Source organism: Hibiscus syriacus, unplaced genomic scaffold (assembly GCF_006381635.1).
Source record: "Hibiscus syriacus cultivar Baekdansim isolate YM2019G1 unplaced genomic scaffold, ASM638163v2 tig00000002_pilon, whole genome shotgun sequence".
NCBI classification, from domain to species: domain Eukaryota; kingdom Viridiplantae; phylum Streptophyta; class Magnoliopsida; order Malvales; family Malvaceae; genus Hibiscus; species Hibiscus syriacus.
Genome location: NW_024061752.1, coordinates 110,354 through 130,049, shown reverse-complemented (window position 1 = coordinate 130,049; position 19,696 = coordinate 110,354). Strand labels below are relative to the sequence as shown.

The 19,696-nt window shown below is 31.6% G+C and overlaps 2 protein-coding genes and 1 pseudogene across 2 annotated transcripts; 1 reads left to right on the top strand and 2 right to left on the bottom strand.

The window, feature by feature from the left end:
• Nucleotides 1–9,541: 9,541 nt before the first annotated feature.
• Nucleotides 9,542–10,498, top strand: LOC120193901 (annotated as a pseudogene).
• Nucleotides 10,499–13,302: 2,804 nt separating this feature from the next.
• Nucleotides 13,303–14,605, bottom strand: LOC120192937 (probable peroxygenase 4). The gene is made up of 6 exons (XM_039195799.1): nt 14,475–14,605; nt 14,301–14,399; nt 14,153–14,238; nt 13,932–14,035; nt 13,698–13,823; nt 13,303–13,608 (listed from the first exon to the last, which is right to left on the bottom strand). The coding sequence occupies exons 1-6, from the start codon at nt 14,509–14,511 to the stop codon at nt 13,455–13,457; spliced, it is 606 nt and encodes a 201-aa protein (XP_039051730.1). The 5' UTR covers nt 14,512–14,605; the 3' UTR covers nt 13,303–13,454.
• A 2,990-nt stretch (nt 14,606–17,595) lies between these two features.
• Nucleotides 17,596–19,041, bottom strand: LOC120113382 (nudix hydrolase 18, mitochondrial-like). The gene is made up of 6 exons (XM_039159711.1): nt 18,981–19,041; nt 18,743–18,855; nt 18,447–18,552; nt 18,266–18,349; nt 18,056–18,184; nt 17,596–17,910 (listed from the first exon to the last, which is right to left on the bottom strand). Exons 2-6 carry the CDS (start codon nt 18,814–18,816, stop codon nt 17,794–17,796), a joined length of 510 nt encoding a protein of 169 aa, XP_039015642.1. The 5' UTR covers nt 18,817–18,855; nt 18,981–19,041; the 3' UTR covers nt 17,596–17,793.
• Nucleotides 19,042–19,696: the final 655 nt, after the last annotated feature.

The window sequence follows — 19,696 nt, the reverse complement described above, 5'->3', positions numbered from 1 at the left end:
TCCCCGTCGTCCTTGCGACTCCTTCCCATGTATATATAATTTGACGTAACACTTCCCAAGAGAGCAGGACCAATGCAACAATTTATGTCATATACGAATTTAAAATCTTATATTAAAAATTTTAGAGATGGAAAATTATAAAATTTTAGAAGTATGAAATTAAATAATCAATAAAAGATAAAATGAAGAAACTTAAAATATAAAAAATTAAAATTTGTGCTACGCCATCCCTCTAAGAGATGATGAGTGAAACAATAGGTTAAACGGTTTTAGTTTTACATAGATTTAGGACTGTTGATGAATGAAAATAGATGATTGAAATTAACTTATTGTTTTTTTTTTCAATAAATATTTTCTCATTTCTTATTGTTAATCTCAATTATCTATTTGTATTTATCCAACGATCTTAAACTTGTGTAAAACTGAAAGAATTTTACATTGTGTAATAAGATCATATCATATTAATAATTATTATTTAAACTTTATTTTTATTGCAATAATTTTTAAGATAACTATTAAAAATTATAAAAAAATTAACAAACTGCTTGTGAACTTATCGAGTCAAGTTGAACCTTATTCGACTTAACTCGTTAAGGACTCGAGTTGAGCCTTAATCAAGTTTTAATCGAATCGAATTCGAGCATTTCATGAGCTGCTCAACTCATTAAACACCACTACGTGTTAATTTCCTTAAGGGTGCGTTTAGTTCACGGAATGTAAGATTACCAATGGGAATAAAAGATTACCAGGGAATATAATTACTAGAATGTTACATTACTGTGTTTGGTTGGTTTGGCAGGAATGTAAGATTACATTGTTTGGTTGAAAGAATAAAAGATTACTGGAATGTATATTTTACCAAATTGTCCTTGTTCTATATTTTTTTTAACAAGTGTAATTCTAAATATTTAAATAAAAATTATTTATATAAAAATTCTATCTGTTGATAATATATTAGTTGAGTATTTAAATATATCATGTATTATTTTAATTTTAATTAATATTAAATTTTACATAATTTATGTAAAAATATATTAAAATTTTACATCAACATTTAACTAAATGTTTACATTGTGAAAATTACCTTCGGTTCATACGTGACGCATTCACTAGGAGGTTTCTTGTATTTTTCAATCGACAAGGTTTACATTCTTCTATATACAATAATTTATCATAGATATTCATAATAATAAAAAGTTGTAAATTATTTTTAATATCTAAGATATAATATTTATTATATCTTTTATATATAATAATTTATTTATTTATCTTTTATATTTATACTTAATTCTACATACTTTATCATTATTATTTATCTCATGAATTTATATTACGATCTTTCCTGCAAAATCAAATCCTTTGCAAGCAGATAAGGAGGCATTTCACCATCCATTACAAATCTCAAAGTTGGTGGAACCCACAATCGAATATTTATTATATCTTCTATATACAAACTTTATGACACCAAATCAGCTAATTTCATGTCTTTTAGGTTGACTACGGATTTGCATTATCTTCAGATCTGATTAACCCATCCAATCCAACCTTGCAATAGGCTGCAGTGAAATATTTTTCCCCCCTAATTACAACTGAAATCTTGTTTGTTTGCATCAACTGTTTTGAATCAGACTTAAAATGTTTCATCAAACTAAACAGAAGCTAATAAAACTTAAGTCAATTGTGATAGACAATGAATTTTCTAAAAAGAAATCTTGCGGTTCTCACTTCTACATAAAGATCCAGCTCTGTCAATGCTTCTCGAACCCTTCTGCAAAAGGGGCATGCTTCTGTTTACAAAAATCAAATATTTAATAAAGTGAAAGCCTTCAATTTCAGAAAATGCCAATTGAAGTAAGCAATTCATTCAAACTTATCCCAAAAGTAATGATTATTTTTACCACAAGGCATAAGAACTTGATTATTCCAACATGCTAATTTTCAATTCTAATGCTCATTCTTCCATCCACTTATGCAACCAAAACACTGAATAAGGAAAACTAAGCTAAAACAAAGTAAGTCACATTGCTAAACTTGAACCCCGTAGGTAAAATGTAGAAGAAAACAACTTTTCTCATTTTGGCCTTTTATAAGCATATGAATATGATGGCGCACCTCATGGGTATAAAAAAGCTTACAAAATATAAAGTGGTAGAGGCAGTAGCATCAGATGTTTGGCAATTTGAAGCACCCATTGTAACACCCCCAACCCGTACCCAACTCGGATCCGAGTCTGAGGTGTCACATTGACTTTTCAAAACATTTACTTGTATAAAATAGTGGGAAATTTAAAACTTTTATACATGTAACTTATTCAAAAGATTTCCAGAACTATTCAGAGCTTAAATGTTTTTGCAAAACCGATCAGAGCATATACAATTCAAAACATTAATTACATACCAACTATTTTCAATGTACATAATACATCTAATTCAAGACATCTTTTCTGATATGATCTTCGATAGGAAGTAACTGACCTGTCTTGCTCCACTTTGCTCTTTATTCTTCTCACTTCTGTAACCTACGTGTGAAACAATCACACGCTAAGTCTATGACTTAGTGAGGCAAATAAGCATATAATATAAACTATAACTTGTAATCATGCATGACCAATTACTGCTATCACTCATACCCTTATTCATGTAACAAATCCCTATAACATCTATGCAATATATCATTACATGTAAGAACATATACACACACATATACTCATCACCCATCATTTTCATTATTAGCCTTATTTCGTTATCAATATTATTATCGTTTATATCACTTACTACATATCCTCTTATACCTAGCCTTTTAACCAACATTTGACTCATTTAATCATACAATCCACATATCATCATATAAATCATATAATATTATTCATAGCACAAAAGCATACAAGTCACATGTACTATATGTTTGTTGTTATTTCTTTATTAGCCCATGTACACATGTGAGAACTATGTATATATGAGTCTATAGAGGTTGTGCACTAATGCTGTCACCACAGCTCGTATAAATACATCGAAGTGCCACGTAGAATTACACCGAAGTGCCGCGTAGAATTGCACCGAAGTGACATATAAAATGTCCTTAAAGACCACGTAGAAAATTCCTTAAGAATCATATACATATACAAAGGATCAAGTATGTGTCTCAAAAGACATCACACATGTTCCAAGGAATACATATATATCCCGAAGGACCGCATAGACCCTCGACTCTTGGCATGCCAATTATACCTCTAACTCTCAAGACACATAACATGGGCATTGTCATTTATGTCATTTCACATATTCATATATACACATAGTTCACTTACGCGTAGAACATTTTCATATGATTCACATTTACATGTCACATAACTTATATACTTTCTCACGTAGTCACATAGATCTATGTCATATAACATATATCCAAAGTGCATATAATCACGTATCTCATATCATATAGCTTAGATCATTTCTCAGGTATTCATGTAAACATACATATAATATCGTGTTCACATATGATCATATATACTTCATATAACACATAGAAACACCTATAACACTTTCACATAGCTTATATAAACTTTCAGAGTCCTTTCATATTACTTGATAACATATATCATATATGTATATAATAACTTATATCATATAATCTACCTTATACTTCATTTCTTTGTATTCCCTTAGATTATATAAATTATGTCGTATTTCTAAACATATATCATTTAATAGTATTTTTATTTATGTATTAATTTAATCTATTTACTTAATTCAATTTCATATATTCATTATAATCTTTTTATATAGCTCAATAGATATTTCGCATATAACTTATCTTACATATTCGTATCGTGTCTTTATATTCAAGTTTCCTAATTGATATACTATTTCCATTTCATTCTATAATTCAATCTTATTTAGTTCCCTTAACTCTCATTAAATCAAAAAGCTCCATTATACTAATGCTCATAATGGATAATACCACTATGTACTTGTCCAACTCATGTTTCCATTATGCATGTACTGTTACCCATGTTTACCTAGTTCCTATCACTTCTCATAAACTCACTTTCATTATATTTTCCTATTATTACATATTTTATCTCATAACCATTTATTCACATAGTCTTATATTTCATTATCATATGACTTATATTTGTTCTCATATGACTCTTCATAAACATCTATTTCCATTTCCATACATCTCTTGACTTATCTTCTATATTCCTATAATTTCATAACTTATTTTATATTCTCTCATTAACACTTAATATTATTTTTACCTAAACAACATATCACATACAAAAACATATCAATTCATATAATCAAACATACATACACTTCATATTGTTAACATACTTATAATCAAGACTTAATGAGCTATTACTATAGGAAATAGACTTATCACAAGTCTAATTTCCATATAATCTTATACAAATAAGATGCACTCACCTTGGCCTCACTAAGTTCCAATCCACTTTTATGATTTCCTCTCTTTCGATCGAATCTTAACTCGATAATTGTTCCGGAACTTGTTCATGTTCGATATCTACATAATCATACATTGATACATATCAGTATCCCATTGATATACTCTAATCTATCATTTCTTAGACCAAAAGAAATGTCTATTTCAATTTCCCCTTGAAGTGCATCGATGCATTCTTTAACATGTGCATCGATGCACTACCCATGCATCGATACACAAATTACCTTCGATGTTTTCATTTTAAGGGGATGCATCAATTCACTCCTTATGCATCGATGTTTCCATTTTAAGGGGTGCATCGATGCACTTCCTGTGCATCGATACACACTGAACAATTTCTGGAAATTTACCCTTGATGCATCGGTACACATTGAATGTGCATCGATGCACATAGCCCATAATTCATTTTTATGCCCGAAAATCCATTTTTTTCAGCTTAATAACTTCATATATCATCCCCTTTCTTATTCTTAACTTACATACTCGTATTCAAACTCATTTCTATTAATTAATCACCTCTTCAACATGAAAATCCTATTCTCCATATGTAATTCAAGAATTATACTAAATTTTCAACATGTTCCAAATTCAATTCTATTGCTTATAACTTCTTAATTAGACCCTTGACAAGTCAAATCCATCTTTAGAACTTCAAAAACCTTTCTATAACAAAAGTTCATTTCCACACCCTTCATATAATTTCCTTTTTAATTCTCTATTCTTGATGTTTCAAAGCTTATATAAGCTTTCCTTAAGCTTATATAATACTCAAAGAATCAAAATCAACTTATAAATCCAAGAATTAAACAGTTGAAATTAAACTCACCTTTAACTGAGGCTTACGGGGAGAAGAAGAAGCTGGAGAAGAAGACTATGGATAGATTTCCTCATTTCTCACGTTTTTATATTCCTTAAAAAGAGAGAATAAAAAATCTTCTCTTATAAAAGACCATAATACCCTTGTTACTTTCCAGCTTTACTATTAAATCCATGAACTTTTAACTTATTTCAAAAGCAGGCACATAGTTTTCTAAATTTGCAATTTAGTCACCGACCCTGAATTTCGGGATATTACACCCACATCCTCTCTTGATTCAGAACATAAAGTGGCCTTAAACTGGTCAAATATAAAGTGGAGGTCTGTATAAAACATGAGGTTAAGTTTTATTGTTTGACATTTTTGGGAGTTGTATCATTTTTTCGTTCTTGTCTATAAGAAAATCTTCTAACACTACAATTTCATTAATTTCTATAAGAAAATAATTTCTCCATTTTTCCTTTTCTTCTCTACAATCTCCTTGTTTTCCTTTTGACCAGAGGCCAACCAACACCACTAGGTGGGGTCGATTATAGAACCCCGAATGCCTATATCAACAATTAGAGTCAATGCAACTCCTAGGATAGTTAGAGCACATGAAAGCCAATCAACCCTCCATCCCGGTGGCTGGCCCATTTCAGTGTCACTCTAGAAATGAGAAAGTAAATTGACCCCCTCAGCCACCTAAAACACTGAAATCCAAAAATCTAAAATCTCTCTCTATACAAAACACCTCTCAGGGAAATTCTTAAAAAATAATCCTAAATTTCAATTTATAATCCCAAAAGTAAACCCAAAATCAATCCAGAAAACTCATCACTATCCAACACATATTAGTACATATCCTTCACATCCAAAGTAAAATTGGGTTTTCATTTCAACCTAAGCATTATTTTTATTCATGTCAACTTACAATTTGTCACCCATTGGCAATTAACAATTTAGTTTACAAAACTCTGACAGAAAAACCTCTTAATTAGAAGGATGGAAGTGAATATGTAACATTTTAAAACACTAAATCAACACTAAATGCAACCAAAACTTAGGGAACTGCAACTGCAATCTGCTCTATTTTATGCATAATGTATACGAACTTTATTTGATTAGCAATTTGGTTCATATGAAAGTATAATTTCTGCATGAATCAAGTGTAGGATGAGATAATATCATACACAATATCACAAGTTTAACATGCATAATGAGCAAACTTAGGTAGTTGAAAATTCATGATAATGTAATTCAGTAAGGCAAAGTATAATGTAGGAGTTGGAAGGTTGTGAGATATTTAGTGCACAATTATCTTCACTATGCAGAAGGTCATTCAGTCTACTCTGCACCAATAGACAACCACAATATAAGATGAGAAAGCACAAAATATATGTGTTTGTCTGTGAGTATGTATGTATATTGAAGTAATGTGGCTTTTTTGTCTAAGGCACTGCTAAAACAATAACAAACTATGTTGAGAATTTTACATATAATAACGTAAGCATAATCATAGATGAATTTATCTTAGACAGTGTGTACATGGAAATGAAAATCCTAGCATGATGTATATAGTTGAGGCATCAGTAAATGAGAAGACTTGCAGTTATTGTGAACTGTACCAAAGACTCCTCCTAGTCTACCCCAAAAAATTCACTCATCATTTTCCTTATAAACTGAATGAAGGATTGATTTCAGGAAAGAAACAAATTTAACCTTAGTTCATATTCTAATGAGTAATCCAAACATAACTGTATCAAATAAAAAAAACTTCAAAATTCATTTGCTCTTTTTCTAACAAACTAGATCTATTCAACTTCTACCTTATTATCCTTTTCTATGATACTGCAGCCGCGAGAACAATCTTCCGTTGTACTGAAGAGAATAACATAAACGAGGAAACTAAGAAGCATAGATATACCACATATATTGCTTCATGGTATTACTGTAAAAGATCGCTCAGAACAAACTCTAAAACCTTAAAAAATGGATGAAATTTTTACAGAGGAAAATAAAAAAACGGATGAAATTTTCACAAAGGAAAATATTCAAGAGGTTTTCGTTAACAGAAACAAAAACACAAAATATGGAAACCAAGTAACATTACTGGGAAAATAAAAGAAAAGGAGTGGATGAGAAATCTTATTGGGAAAAAAACTGAATTTTTTTGCCTGGATAGAAGCGAGGTCACGGGGGGAAGAAGAGAAAGGGTATTTTAGCCCAAACACCCAGGAATAAACAAAAACATATGGAATATGTGGGAATGACATTCCCAGTAATGAAGTTAAAAAAATTACTGTTGGCAATGAGATAATACCCTCAAGTGGGAATCTTTCTCATCTAAACGTGGGTATTACAATATGAGAAAAAATATTCCTACCAATAATCTTCTAATCCATGATCCAAACGCCCCCTAAGTATTCACGCTAAATTTCGTTTAAAGTTAAAAGATAATTAAACGAATTTTAATTAAAAATAAAAGGGAACTAAACAATCAATCAACGTGATTGTCCTCCCATGAAAAATGTCACATCAATTAGTTTAACACGTTATAACAGTATTATATTATCTTTAGTAATGATTGTTAATAGAAGTGATCGATTTATTATAAATATATTACGTCAATGTCCAAATCGTTATTTTTGAAATATTGTGATGAAAACAAATTATCCTTGTCGATCGTTGGTAATTCACCTTTTCTAACTTGGACTGAGAGTTGCAGTCGATAGAGAACAGTTGTTAACCAATATTTTTCCAATGAGGAAGAAGAGAAATGACGTATAGGAGAAGATAAATGGTGTAGATTAACTCTGCAAGAGAGGAGTTCCTTGTCGATCGTTGGTAATTCACCTTTTCTAACTTGGACTGAGAGTTGCAGTCGATAGAGAACAGTTGTTAACCAATATTTTTCCAATGAGGAAGAAGAGAAATGACGTATAGGAGAAGATAAATGGTGTAGATTAACTCTGCAAGAGAGGTTGAGTTATCATCTTCAGTATTTTCTCGGAATTTAAATATTATTGTAATATAATGACTAATGTCAGACCTATAATAATGATAGTTATCAAATTTATCTCTGATAAATTATACGGGGTTGTCATAAGCCTAATTATAAGGCTCTCGTCATATAGGAATACAAGACTCTAAATAGATAGTAGACAGAGGTGCGAAGATGTTTTTGGAAAATATTCCCAATATACAACAAGCATCAATACAAAAAAAATTCCTTAATATCAGTGATTATTTATATAATTTATTTTTTTCCAGGTGAAATTATCCTAATCTAACTATTACTATATATTTATATAATAAAAGTTATTATTTAAAATTAATAAAATTATAATTCTAAAAAAATATAATTTTTATATTTATTTGACTATTTTAATTTTAAAAATATCAAAATAAAATATAAATATAATTGAGGGTTAAATAAAATGTTATCTATCAATTTAATGCATTACATAATTTCAATTAAAGATATGCCAGTTAATACTACACATAATGTCTATTTTAAAATAAAATTAAAAAATAATAAATATTTAATAACTTTAAAGTAAAAGGTTTTCATTTTAAATAGTTTAATGACAATTTTTATCCTTTACCTTTAATTTATTGTAATCATGAATCAAAGGATGGAAATAAACAAAAGATGAAAAATATACAAATAATCGTTGATTATATGATATTGTTTTGTCAAGTCTTTCAACTATTAAAAGTAATAAAATGGTCTCTCGACTATAGGGAGTTATCTTGTTGAGTCCATTGACTATTAAAAGTTATAAAATAACTATCAACTATTCATTATATCTCAAACTAGTCATTTCCGTTAAAAAATTAACAACATTTTAAGGTGGATGTTAATCTGCTAAGTGAGATATGATAAAATATTATCTCAAAATCTCAAACGATTATCATATCTCAGTCAACATATTAACGTCCAACTCAGACGACTTTGGAATATAACGAATAGTCAAGTGATCATTTTATAAATTTTAATAGTTGAGGGACTCAATAAAGTAGTACCCTATAGTCAGGGACCATTTATGTAATTTACCCAAGATAAAAATGAAATTAAGTAATCCAAAATTCAGGAACACATCATCAATCCTCGTAATCTCGTATGAAATAAACAAAAACCGTTGGATAAAACACCGAACTAGCTATCCCTAGCCGTTGGATTATAGCTCCAACCCATTGTTCTTGTTCCTCTACTTCCCCCTCTTCCCTTCGATCCCAAAGCCTTTTCCCTTTTAAATCCCAAACTCTCACAACAAAATTCAACAAAGCAACAGTCTCACTTCGTCATTCTCTCAGGAAATAAAAAGGATTTAAAATTTTTAAAGGAAAATATAGTTTTGATGGCGACTGAAGAAACAAATCATACTCAAGGCCTTCATGCTTCTCAACAATCTTTCCCTTCCAGACTACCCTCAGGTAGTTTGTATTTCCTTGTTTTTTCTTTGTTTTTTTTAGTTATGGAGATTTTCGTTTGAGCCTTTCTCTTTTTTTTTCTGATTTTTTTATGGGTAGATGATTATGGAAGCCATCGAGGCGTTGAACGAGAAAGACGGGTCGAGCATGACATCAATCACGAAACACATCGAGTTGACTCACTCTGATCTCCCGGAGAATCACTCCACTCTCCTTTCCCACCACCTCAACCTGATGAAACAGAGCGGTGAACTCGTAATGTCGAACAACAATTACATGAAACCCGATCTCAATGCCCCACCCAAGCGTGGACGTGGACGTCCACCGAAACCCAAGTCCCCTCTTCCGACCGGTTCCGTCGTGTCACCACCTAGGCCACGCGGTCGTCCGCCGAAACCCAAGGATTTGTCAGCTCCCCCCAAACCAAAAACCCCCGTCAGCACTGGAAGACCTCGTGGACGTCCACCTAAGAAAGCTAAGACTGCCGCCACCGTCACTGCTCCTCCTCCGCCTCCCGGTGTTAAGCGAGGCCGCGGCCGACCGCCGAAAGTGCAACCATCGGTAGTTTCTCAGTAAAGTTGTGAAGTTTAACCAACGAAAAAAAAGGTCCGATATCATCACTGCTCCTCCACTTGCCGGCGTTAGCTAGGCTCTTTTTTAACTAAAATTTTTTAGGTGTCAATTAGTTCTCTACTAATTGACGTTTTAGGTCTTTTAATTAATTTTTAGTTAGTATTAGAGCGAAGTGCTGTAATGTGTGTATTGGAAACTTTAGAATTTAGTGCGGTTCTGTAATTTGCATGTAATTTTGTGATTTATTTAAGGCTCTTTTCTTTACACTCTCATCACAAATACGTTATTCCTTTTATTAATCTAATTTAAATATTATTATGAGGAAGTTATGTACTTACTCTTTTTAAATAAATTTAATAATTAATAACCGGTGATTAAGCTAAAAAAATATAATTTCAGAATTTTTTGAATGAGAGGGAAAGGCAAAGTTTGGGAAAAGTTTTTAAAATTTTAAAAATGATTTGGGCGGTTCATTTTTAAAAATTCAATGTTTATTTTATTTAAATATTAAAAGATTGAGTGTTTGAGAATCTGAATTTTGGTGCGTGGTCCTTACTCCTTACCTAATTTGTGCTAAAGCATTAGTTGCCTGACAAAGCTTTTGTTAGCATCGACTTTTACTGGATTCCACTCAATGTTTTGAAAATCGGATCGGACCAATTGGTTCAATTAAAAATCGTTGTATAGTCCGATTTAATTTATACCGGTTAAACTGTTATTAGTGAATCTGTCAGAACCGCTAAACCGTTCGAACCGAACCAGCTGAAAATCGGAAAAAACTGGAAATTTTGTTTGTTTAAAAAAAAATTAAACCAAACGATGTTGTTTGTTAAACGAGCCAAGTCGAACTCGAGTATTGCCGAGCTCGACTCGAACTTGAAAACTTTAAAAATAAGCTCAACTCGACTCAAACTCACGCAAAAATTATCAAGTTCAACTTAAACTCGAAATATAATATTAAAACTTAAACTCAAAAAGGCTTGAACTCAAAAAAAAATTAGAAGCTCGATTGAAGCCTAAAATTTGAGCTTAATTGAAGTGAAAGAATAGTTTACTTAATGCTCACCAAAAGGCTCCATGATTTTGAATGCCAAATTACCTCTATTATTTATAGAAGTTAGTTGTGATGCTCTTCTATGTTTCTTAGCCATGTGAGATTGTTTTGTTCTCATATTTTTACTTTTTAGACTTTTGGGATGCTCTTCTATGTTTCTTAGCCATGTGATATTCTTTTAAAAAAAAATTAAACCAAACAAATATCATTTTGTTATGATTTTTTTAGCCTCAAATTTATTTTTTTTAATTATGTTAATTAGTATATTTATATCTATATGTTTTACCTTAAATATTATGTTGTAGTATTTGATCATTTTGTTTCACTTGATTTTATGGTTTTTAACTTATATATGTTAGACTTGCTTGAATATGACTTGTGATATAAAAAATTATTTTTTATTAAATATTTTTGGTATATTTATTTAATTTTTTAAATAATTATGACGTCGTCCAGTTCTTCCAACCGATCGGACCGGTTCGACCGGTTGAACCAGTGAACCGGTAGCATGACCGGTTTGCTAACCGATCCGGTTCTGAAAACCATGATTCCACCCCATATGTTATTTTTTTGGAATATCATTAAATTTGGTGCCTCAATATTTATCTTTTCCTAAGTCGGTCAAAATGATACGAGCCAAAATGATTATTTAATAAAAAAATGACGTGTTTTTTAACTTAAAATGAAATGTAAAGATCCAAAGTATTTAAAAAAAAGATTAGAGTCGAAAATAACTATTTTGATAATATTGGAGCTAATTTAACACTATACCTTTTGAAAAACGTTTATAAAAATTATTTAACCCAGACACATTTTTTAAACATAAAAAATATTGGTTTAATATTAAAAATTGAGCACAGCTCAACCTTAAAATTGTATCCATAAAAGACATTTTACATACTAAAAATAATGTGATCACTTTGATATTAAAACCAGTTATTGTAAAGAATGGATAGAAGATTCATAACTTTTGTGAAAGCCTTACATTAAGTATAAAAGCGCATCCCCGAGAAGCAATCCGACTCCTTTTTCAGCATTGTTGTTTGAGTTAATTAAGCCTTGTAGCTCGCCAACCCTTCACCCACCTACGTTAAACCTACCTTCCACCAACAACTATCATTTTAATCTATTGTAGTTTTGGCCGACGTAAATTCAATTATAGTTTGCATGCATTGAGAAAGTTGGGATGAAGGCAACGTGTCAGGCAATTGCTTACCAATAAATGTTGTGTAGACCTATGCCCTCACGAAGCATAAATAAATGAACAATTTGTATTTTATATATGAAGACCAAATATTTGGATTAATTAACCTAATTTCATGTTGAGTCCTTTGCTTTTAATTGTAGCACTCCTGCCGAAGGTGATACAGGGGCAGAAGGTTGTCAAGCACCCTGTTAAACACAGGAAGAAGAAGCATCATTGGAAGAGAAGAGGATGAAACATTAAAGAACAGAGTGAAACATGAGAGCATCAGTCGCAAACTCCACTGGACCATTCTGCGCCGTGTTTGGAGTGTCATTGTTGCTTTCTCTGTCTGGTCTCCCATCGTATCTTGGCAGCAGCACAAGTGACTGCCCCTGTGGTACGTTGAAACCATGTTTTGCAATCGATTCTCAAACAGATTTGTCCTAAAATTCGCATTCCATGGTAGAAACAGCTCCTAATGCCCCTGTTTTGATAGCCAAGTGTTGGGCAATACACCATAAAAATTGTAATTTGTTTTCCATCTTTCTTTCTTAGTGCGAATTGGGGCTTCCCAGTTTGATTGGGACACCACCACCTGCCCTCCCTCTTGCAATTATGTGATGTAAAATGTAAACTTTAACTCTCTGTATATATATGTGTTATCATATTCTCCGCTCAAATTCTGCTTCTTAATTAGTAATGTTTATTCAGACATGAAAAAACAATTATTCACGTCGGATCGAAACATGAGTGAATTTTATTACCATGAATCACTTTTCATATACTCACATCTAACCATGAATCGAACGTGATTGCTTCAAACGATTAATATACAGATTCCAATCCTCAAACCAAAATGCACCAAAGAATTCATAATAAAAACCACAAATTAACTAAACCCTTTTGCTAATTAATCAATGTAAAAAAGCATGGTAGTTTAATAACTACTCTTTCTTTTTGGCAGCCGCTGATCTCTCCCTCTCCATTTGTTCAAACAAGCTTCCATCATAAACAGCTCTAATCGTCTCCTTCCTCAACAATCCTTGATCGTCTTTGCACAAAAAGTATAAAGTCTTCCACTCCGTCCAGCTAGCAATCCTGCCAGTTCAATTTTTTCCCTTTAATTTGTAGACTATTACTAATACATACATACATACATATAAAATATGAATACGTAATCGATTTACCATCCTTTGTAATCTTGGGGTTCCCTGTTAGCCTTGAGCATTGCCGATAGTTCATCTGATGTCAAGGCATTGGGATAAGTACGAGCGAATTTGGTGAAGATTTGTTCGAACTTCGAGGGGACAAACCTATGCATGCATACATGATATACATAGACAAACACATACAAATATATAATTTCAGAATTAGATATGAATAAAGTAATTTGTTAAATTTATTTATTTTGATTTACGTACCTTCCTTCAGTATCATAAACACCAGATTCGCTCCCATGTTTTGCAAACTGGATGTTCTTAACCTCAATCGGAAACATAAGAGAGCCAAGAGAAAAAGGATTTCCCTACATGCATATGTTCCACATACATGAATATATCATTGCAAACTGATTGTTTAACATCACATATTCAAAACGATAGATTTTAGAAATAATTTAAAAGAATTGGTGAGAGCTAATTACAGGGCGAGTTTTGCGACTGAGAGCAACGTTGATGAAGAAAGAACTGATCAACGACAACAAATAACCAGCCCCGATTGCTCGAAAACCTATAAAAAACAAGAATTCAAATAACTAGCAGCAGTTCTCTAGGAATTAATAGAAGAAATACCCGCAAAAGTCTCCCATGGATAAACAAGGCCATCATGGTTTCTGTCAAAGAACGCAACATGCTTTTGCAGAACGTTTTCAGGCTCACAATCAACAGCTCCTGCATATCCCCAAGGTTCTCTTATAGTTATGGGAATTCAGTAACGGAAAAGATTTGCAGTACATGTATACATACCCTCCTGAAAATCTTTGGATGGCAACGAAGAAGCCATTTCTGAAGACGTACAAAGGAGATGGGAAGAAGAAGATTTTCCTATATATATAAAAAGAAAAGTTGTTAACTGGGAACAGTTTTGATTCTCTAGCTTTTCCTTTTTCCTTTATTCCTTGCAACTTGGATGGTTTCTATATATAAAAAGATTTTTCTATATACATACCTTGTGTTCTAATCAGTGTTTTGAAAATCGGACCGGATCGGTCGGTTCAACCGAGAATCGTTGCATGATCCGGTTTATTCTATCCCGGTTGAATCGGTTCTAGTGAACCGCAAAGAACCGTTCGAATCGGCTTTGAACTGCTTGAACCGGCTTTGAACTATTTGAACCGGATCGGACCGTGAACCGGTTCAACCTAAATTTTTTTATTAAATGATTTTGATATTTTTATTTAATTTTTTAAATAATTATGACATCGTTCGGTTCTTACGACCGATTCGACCAATTTAACCAGTGAACTAATAGCACGGCCAGTCCATTTCTGAAAATCATGGTTTTAATTGCGTCTTGGATGCAATAAATAAAAAATAAAGATTTTGACCGTCTTCCTATTTTAAATTTAATTTACAAATATAAGCTGCAATTATAATTATAAATAATATATAAATATTTACTATAATTAATATATAAACATATTATTAATTTATTAAATATTTCAATAATAAAAAATATATTTTTTAAAAATTTTTGAATCCGAACATTATGTTACATACATAATTTGAGCATAAAATCAAAAGCCTTTTATGTACATCAAAATCAAATGACCGAAACTGCCCAAATGTGAAACACAAATTGGAAAAAGATAGTTTTCGCGGCTGCCTTCACTTTGCAGCAATCAAAAGCAAGCGTTTGCGCTTTGTCTGGAAAAGCCACACGCATCTCTCCATCACGGTTCCACGTACACTTTATTATTACTATTATTGGGAAAAAAACAAAAAATTTAAATTATATTAATAATAAACTATAGGAAAATAACACATTTATGACTACTTTAGTTTCCTTCGGTCATGGGAAAGACAAACGTAGAGATTATATATTCTTTATTTCTTAAAATATATTATAATTAAAATGATAAATTTAATTTTTTAATTAAATTCGATAAATATGAAGATTTTAACTTTAAATATAAAATTTATTATTATTTTTATATGAAAATTTGGACTTTAATTTTATTAAATATTAACTCTTAAAGATAGTAGATGGATTGATATTTTGGTTTTTTTTTTTTTGTTAGAAAAGTGAACTCGAAATTAATGTTTGGATGACAAGAGAGGAGGGTTTTAAATGACTACCTATAACTAGAGATGGACATGAGTCAGGTTTTTGGTATATCTGACCCGACACGATAACAAGGGAGTTTACACCCGAGATTCGATCCGACCCGAACAGACCAAAAAAGGTTTCACTCGACCCGACCTAAAATAATAAAAAAATATTTTTATTCAATAAAAACAATGATTTAATTGAAAAAAATTATATATAGAGGGGTATTATTGTAATTATTTCTAAATATATAAGATAAAATTATATATATTTTTCTCGTTGGGTCGGATATTTTTCACCCTAAACCCGACCCGACCCGACCCGACCCGAATATCACACTTAAAAAACCTGACCCGACCCGACCTCAATTTTTTTTAAAAAAAATCTAACCCGATCAGGTTAGGTCGGGTCGAAACCTATCTTAGTTTCATTCTCATCCCTACCCATATCGATAACATAGATAATTGGTGTTTAAAATTGCCACGTATAACAAACAATGTAGCAAAGTGGGACCACATTTTAAAAGAATTTTCAAAATATATGGTTACAGAGTTACATATTTTAGTTTATAATTTAGTTATATTACTGATAATATTTGGATTTAAGCTATTTTGAAGTTTCATGTGAATGAATGAATCAACTTAAAACGGGATATATCCTTTCTTCATCAACGTACTCTTTTCGTCACTACAAGTTAAAGTATTTGGTTGCGTGCTGAATTACAATTGTCTGATGAAACTCCAAAGTCTGCTACAAAGGCATATGTGAGAGCCGAAGAGAGAGAAAAAGGTTCATTACTTCTTACCAGGGATATATGATTCCGTTGCTATGTAAGATCTCACATTTTAAGCATTCAACCTTCTTACACTTCATAATTACTTCATAGTGATTTCGGAACGAGATGAGTCTCTTGAGGAGGGTCTTTTATATATCACAGATTTTGAAGTCTTTCGTTTTAGCTCGAGTCGTTTTTTTTATATAAAATTTGATATCATAATCGACAAATTCATATGAACTTTTAAAACTAAGTCTATTGTTAGATAACTATATCGATTAAGTCTCATAACCTATGAGTAACCATCATGATTCTAGATCTGACACCAACACTAAATGTTATTATAAAACTTGAGTAGGTGGACATCTTCAATCTCTTTCTTCTTCTTCTTCTTTCACTTGGTATTTTTTTTATCAAACGACATTGATCGTATGTAAAATCATCATGAATCACTGGTTGCGATTATTTGTCCAAACTAAAATGGGTGAACCTTCTACCATCGACACAAACCAAATGTTTGCCATCAACGAACATTTCCTTTCAAAAATGGACCGAGGATAGTTTGAGAACAACCATCTCTCTTAAAATTTTTAAATTTTCATATAATCGAAGTATGTATTTTTCATTATTGGTTTTATTTTATAATCTTAAAATTTTAAATTCCGTATCTTTTAAATTTATAATATAACTTTCTAAAAAATTTAAATCTCATTGGTTGAATAAAGTATATGGATGGACCAACAATCATGCCAATACCTCATCAACATTATTGAAAGTTGTTAAATTGATGAAATGTAAAATATAAATAAAGGAAAGGTAATTTATAGATGGACTAACAAACATGCATAGGTATGTATTGAATTTCTTTTCAAAAAACTATTATATATGATAAAGTGTTTTCTTTCATCGTGATTGCAGTTACAAATAATACAATCATATATCAAAACCCACCACCATCAAATACAATCATACACATAATCACATATTCGAATAATCAACATATTTTTGGACATGGACGAAAATAGATTTGAAAAAACCTGATCTACAACATGATAAGACTTGAACATTAGATCTTAATTCGTAATTCATAAGATTTCTCCATATGAATTACTAATACATCTTGAACAAATTCGAGCACGAGTACAAAAATCTGGGCACACCAGATTTCAAAAAATTCGAATGTACTCGTGCTCCACACATTAACCTTAGCCAAGTAATATAAGTGGCTAAGAATGCCCTATCTACAAACAACTTGAGATATTTTGTTGCTGCAGGGAGGCCAGCCTTTCAACCAGTATGTCCAAGGCTTCCTTCATCCACCAATGTTGGCACACATCCCTTGCTTCTTTCACATTCATCTAAACAATGTATTAACAGAGAGGTTAGAGGTATCTATGTCCGACACACATTCGAATGCGAATATGAAAATATGTCGTCAAATATACGAGAAATCGAACTTGAACATATACGTATCGAACGTATCTTCGTATCTGAATAGCTTACCCAAGTTCGTTTTCGCAGATTTTGCTCCGGCCAGAAAGCGAGTTCCTCCTTGACAAGCAAAGGGAACATGTAACCTTCATAGAATGTGCCATGGCGTTTGCTTAAAAAGTCCCATTTCCCCAGTTCGGACTGTGTTTTCGAATTATGGATGATTAGTTCAGGGTTAATCTCAGAACAGGGTTTGACAGTTCAATTAATCATGATACCAACCTCAACCTTGCCTATAACACCGGCTTCTTCGATTGACTCTCTTAAAGCAGCTTCTTCTCTAGATTCATCAAGTTCCCAACCACCCTGATGATTAAGAGCAAGAGATTGCTATATAAGATTAAGTATAGTTTCTTCTTCGGAAGTAAGATTTTTATAATATGAAATTAAATCCGAGTAATACCTTAGGGAACATCATTTTCTGGCATTTTTGTGAGGAGATTACAAGAATCTCCAAATCATTGCTCAAAGTTCCATCAGTGTTAACTTTGTATCTGTACGGGATGCACCTGGAAATCATCAAAATCGAAGAAAATAATGAGCCGTTTTCATGGAAACTATGAATTTATGAGGTTTTCTAAGAAGACAAGTCAAAGCCCCGAATTCAAAGAACAAATCCCTCCGCCCCAAAGGAATTTCAGTAAAATCTTCATCGTGAAAAAGACCTTAAGTCCCAAACAGGACGACCCACTCACTAACCCGACAACTTGGCGGCGGCCGAGGCTATCGTATCGCTGCAGGTGCCTTCCCGTGCGAGAAACCAAGCAAACCATGGTCAAAGAAGATGGAAGAAAGAATCAAACGAAGAACGGTTCAAAACCCAGAAAAGTTCAAGACTATAAGAACTTAAACAACAATTTCCGGGAGCAAAATTTGTGAAGATTCTTGAATCTGAGCAAACAAGCTTAACCCCGAGGGAAATTTAAGAAAATTCTTGGATTTAAGCGATAATCCAACGAAGGAATCTTGCTCCTTCGATGTAAAAAAATTCTGATATGAGAATTTGGGATACAATTAGTTGGATAAAGCCATAGAAAGGCAAAAGAAAATGTATGGCGATTTAGCCACTGAAGGATGAGTGGAAGATAATGGAACAACAAAATGGTTATTTATAGAAGATGATAGAGACACTATATTAATTAATTAGTTAACCAATTAACTAATTTTGCACCAAAAATATTAACTAATTGAAATAATCAACGTAGTAAGTAATATTTTATTATCTATGAATAATCTCTGATACTAATTAACTACATTTTCTCAAAGAAATTAATTAATGGGATCCGATGTAAAAAGCGGTTGACTGTTATGGAACAGTGTCACGTGACAGAGCATCTTATCTCGTTTATTTTTTTAAGAAAAAATATTATCGAGAGCAATAATTTATTTTAAAACATATATATTTAATTTGAAATATTAAGAGTGAGTATTCAATCAACTTAAACCAGTAGAGTTAAAAATTTGAGTTATTTAAGTTAATGAATCTTATTTTATAAATTTAATTTTATTTAATTTTTTAGTCAAGTCGAGTTTATGAAATTGGAGTAGAGTAAAATTCGAGTCTAGTTGTTCGAGTGTTTATTTAAATTTAATTATAAATATTTATAAGATAAAATACATCGTTTCTCATTAAACTATATTTTCTCTTATTTT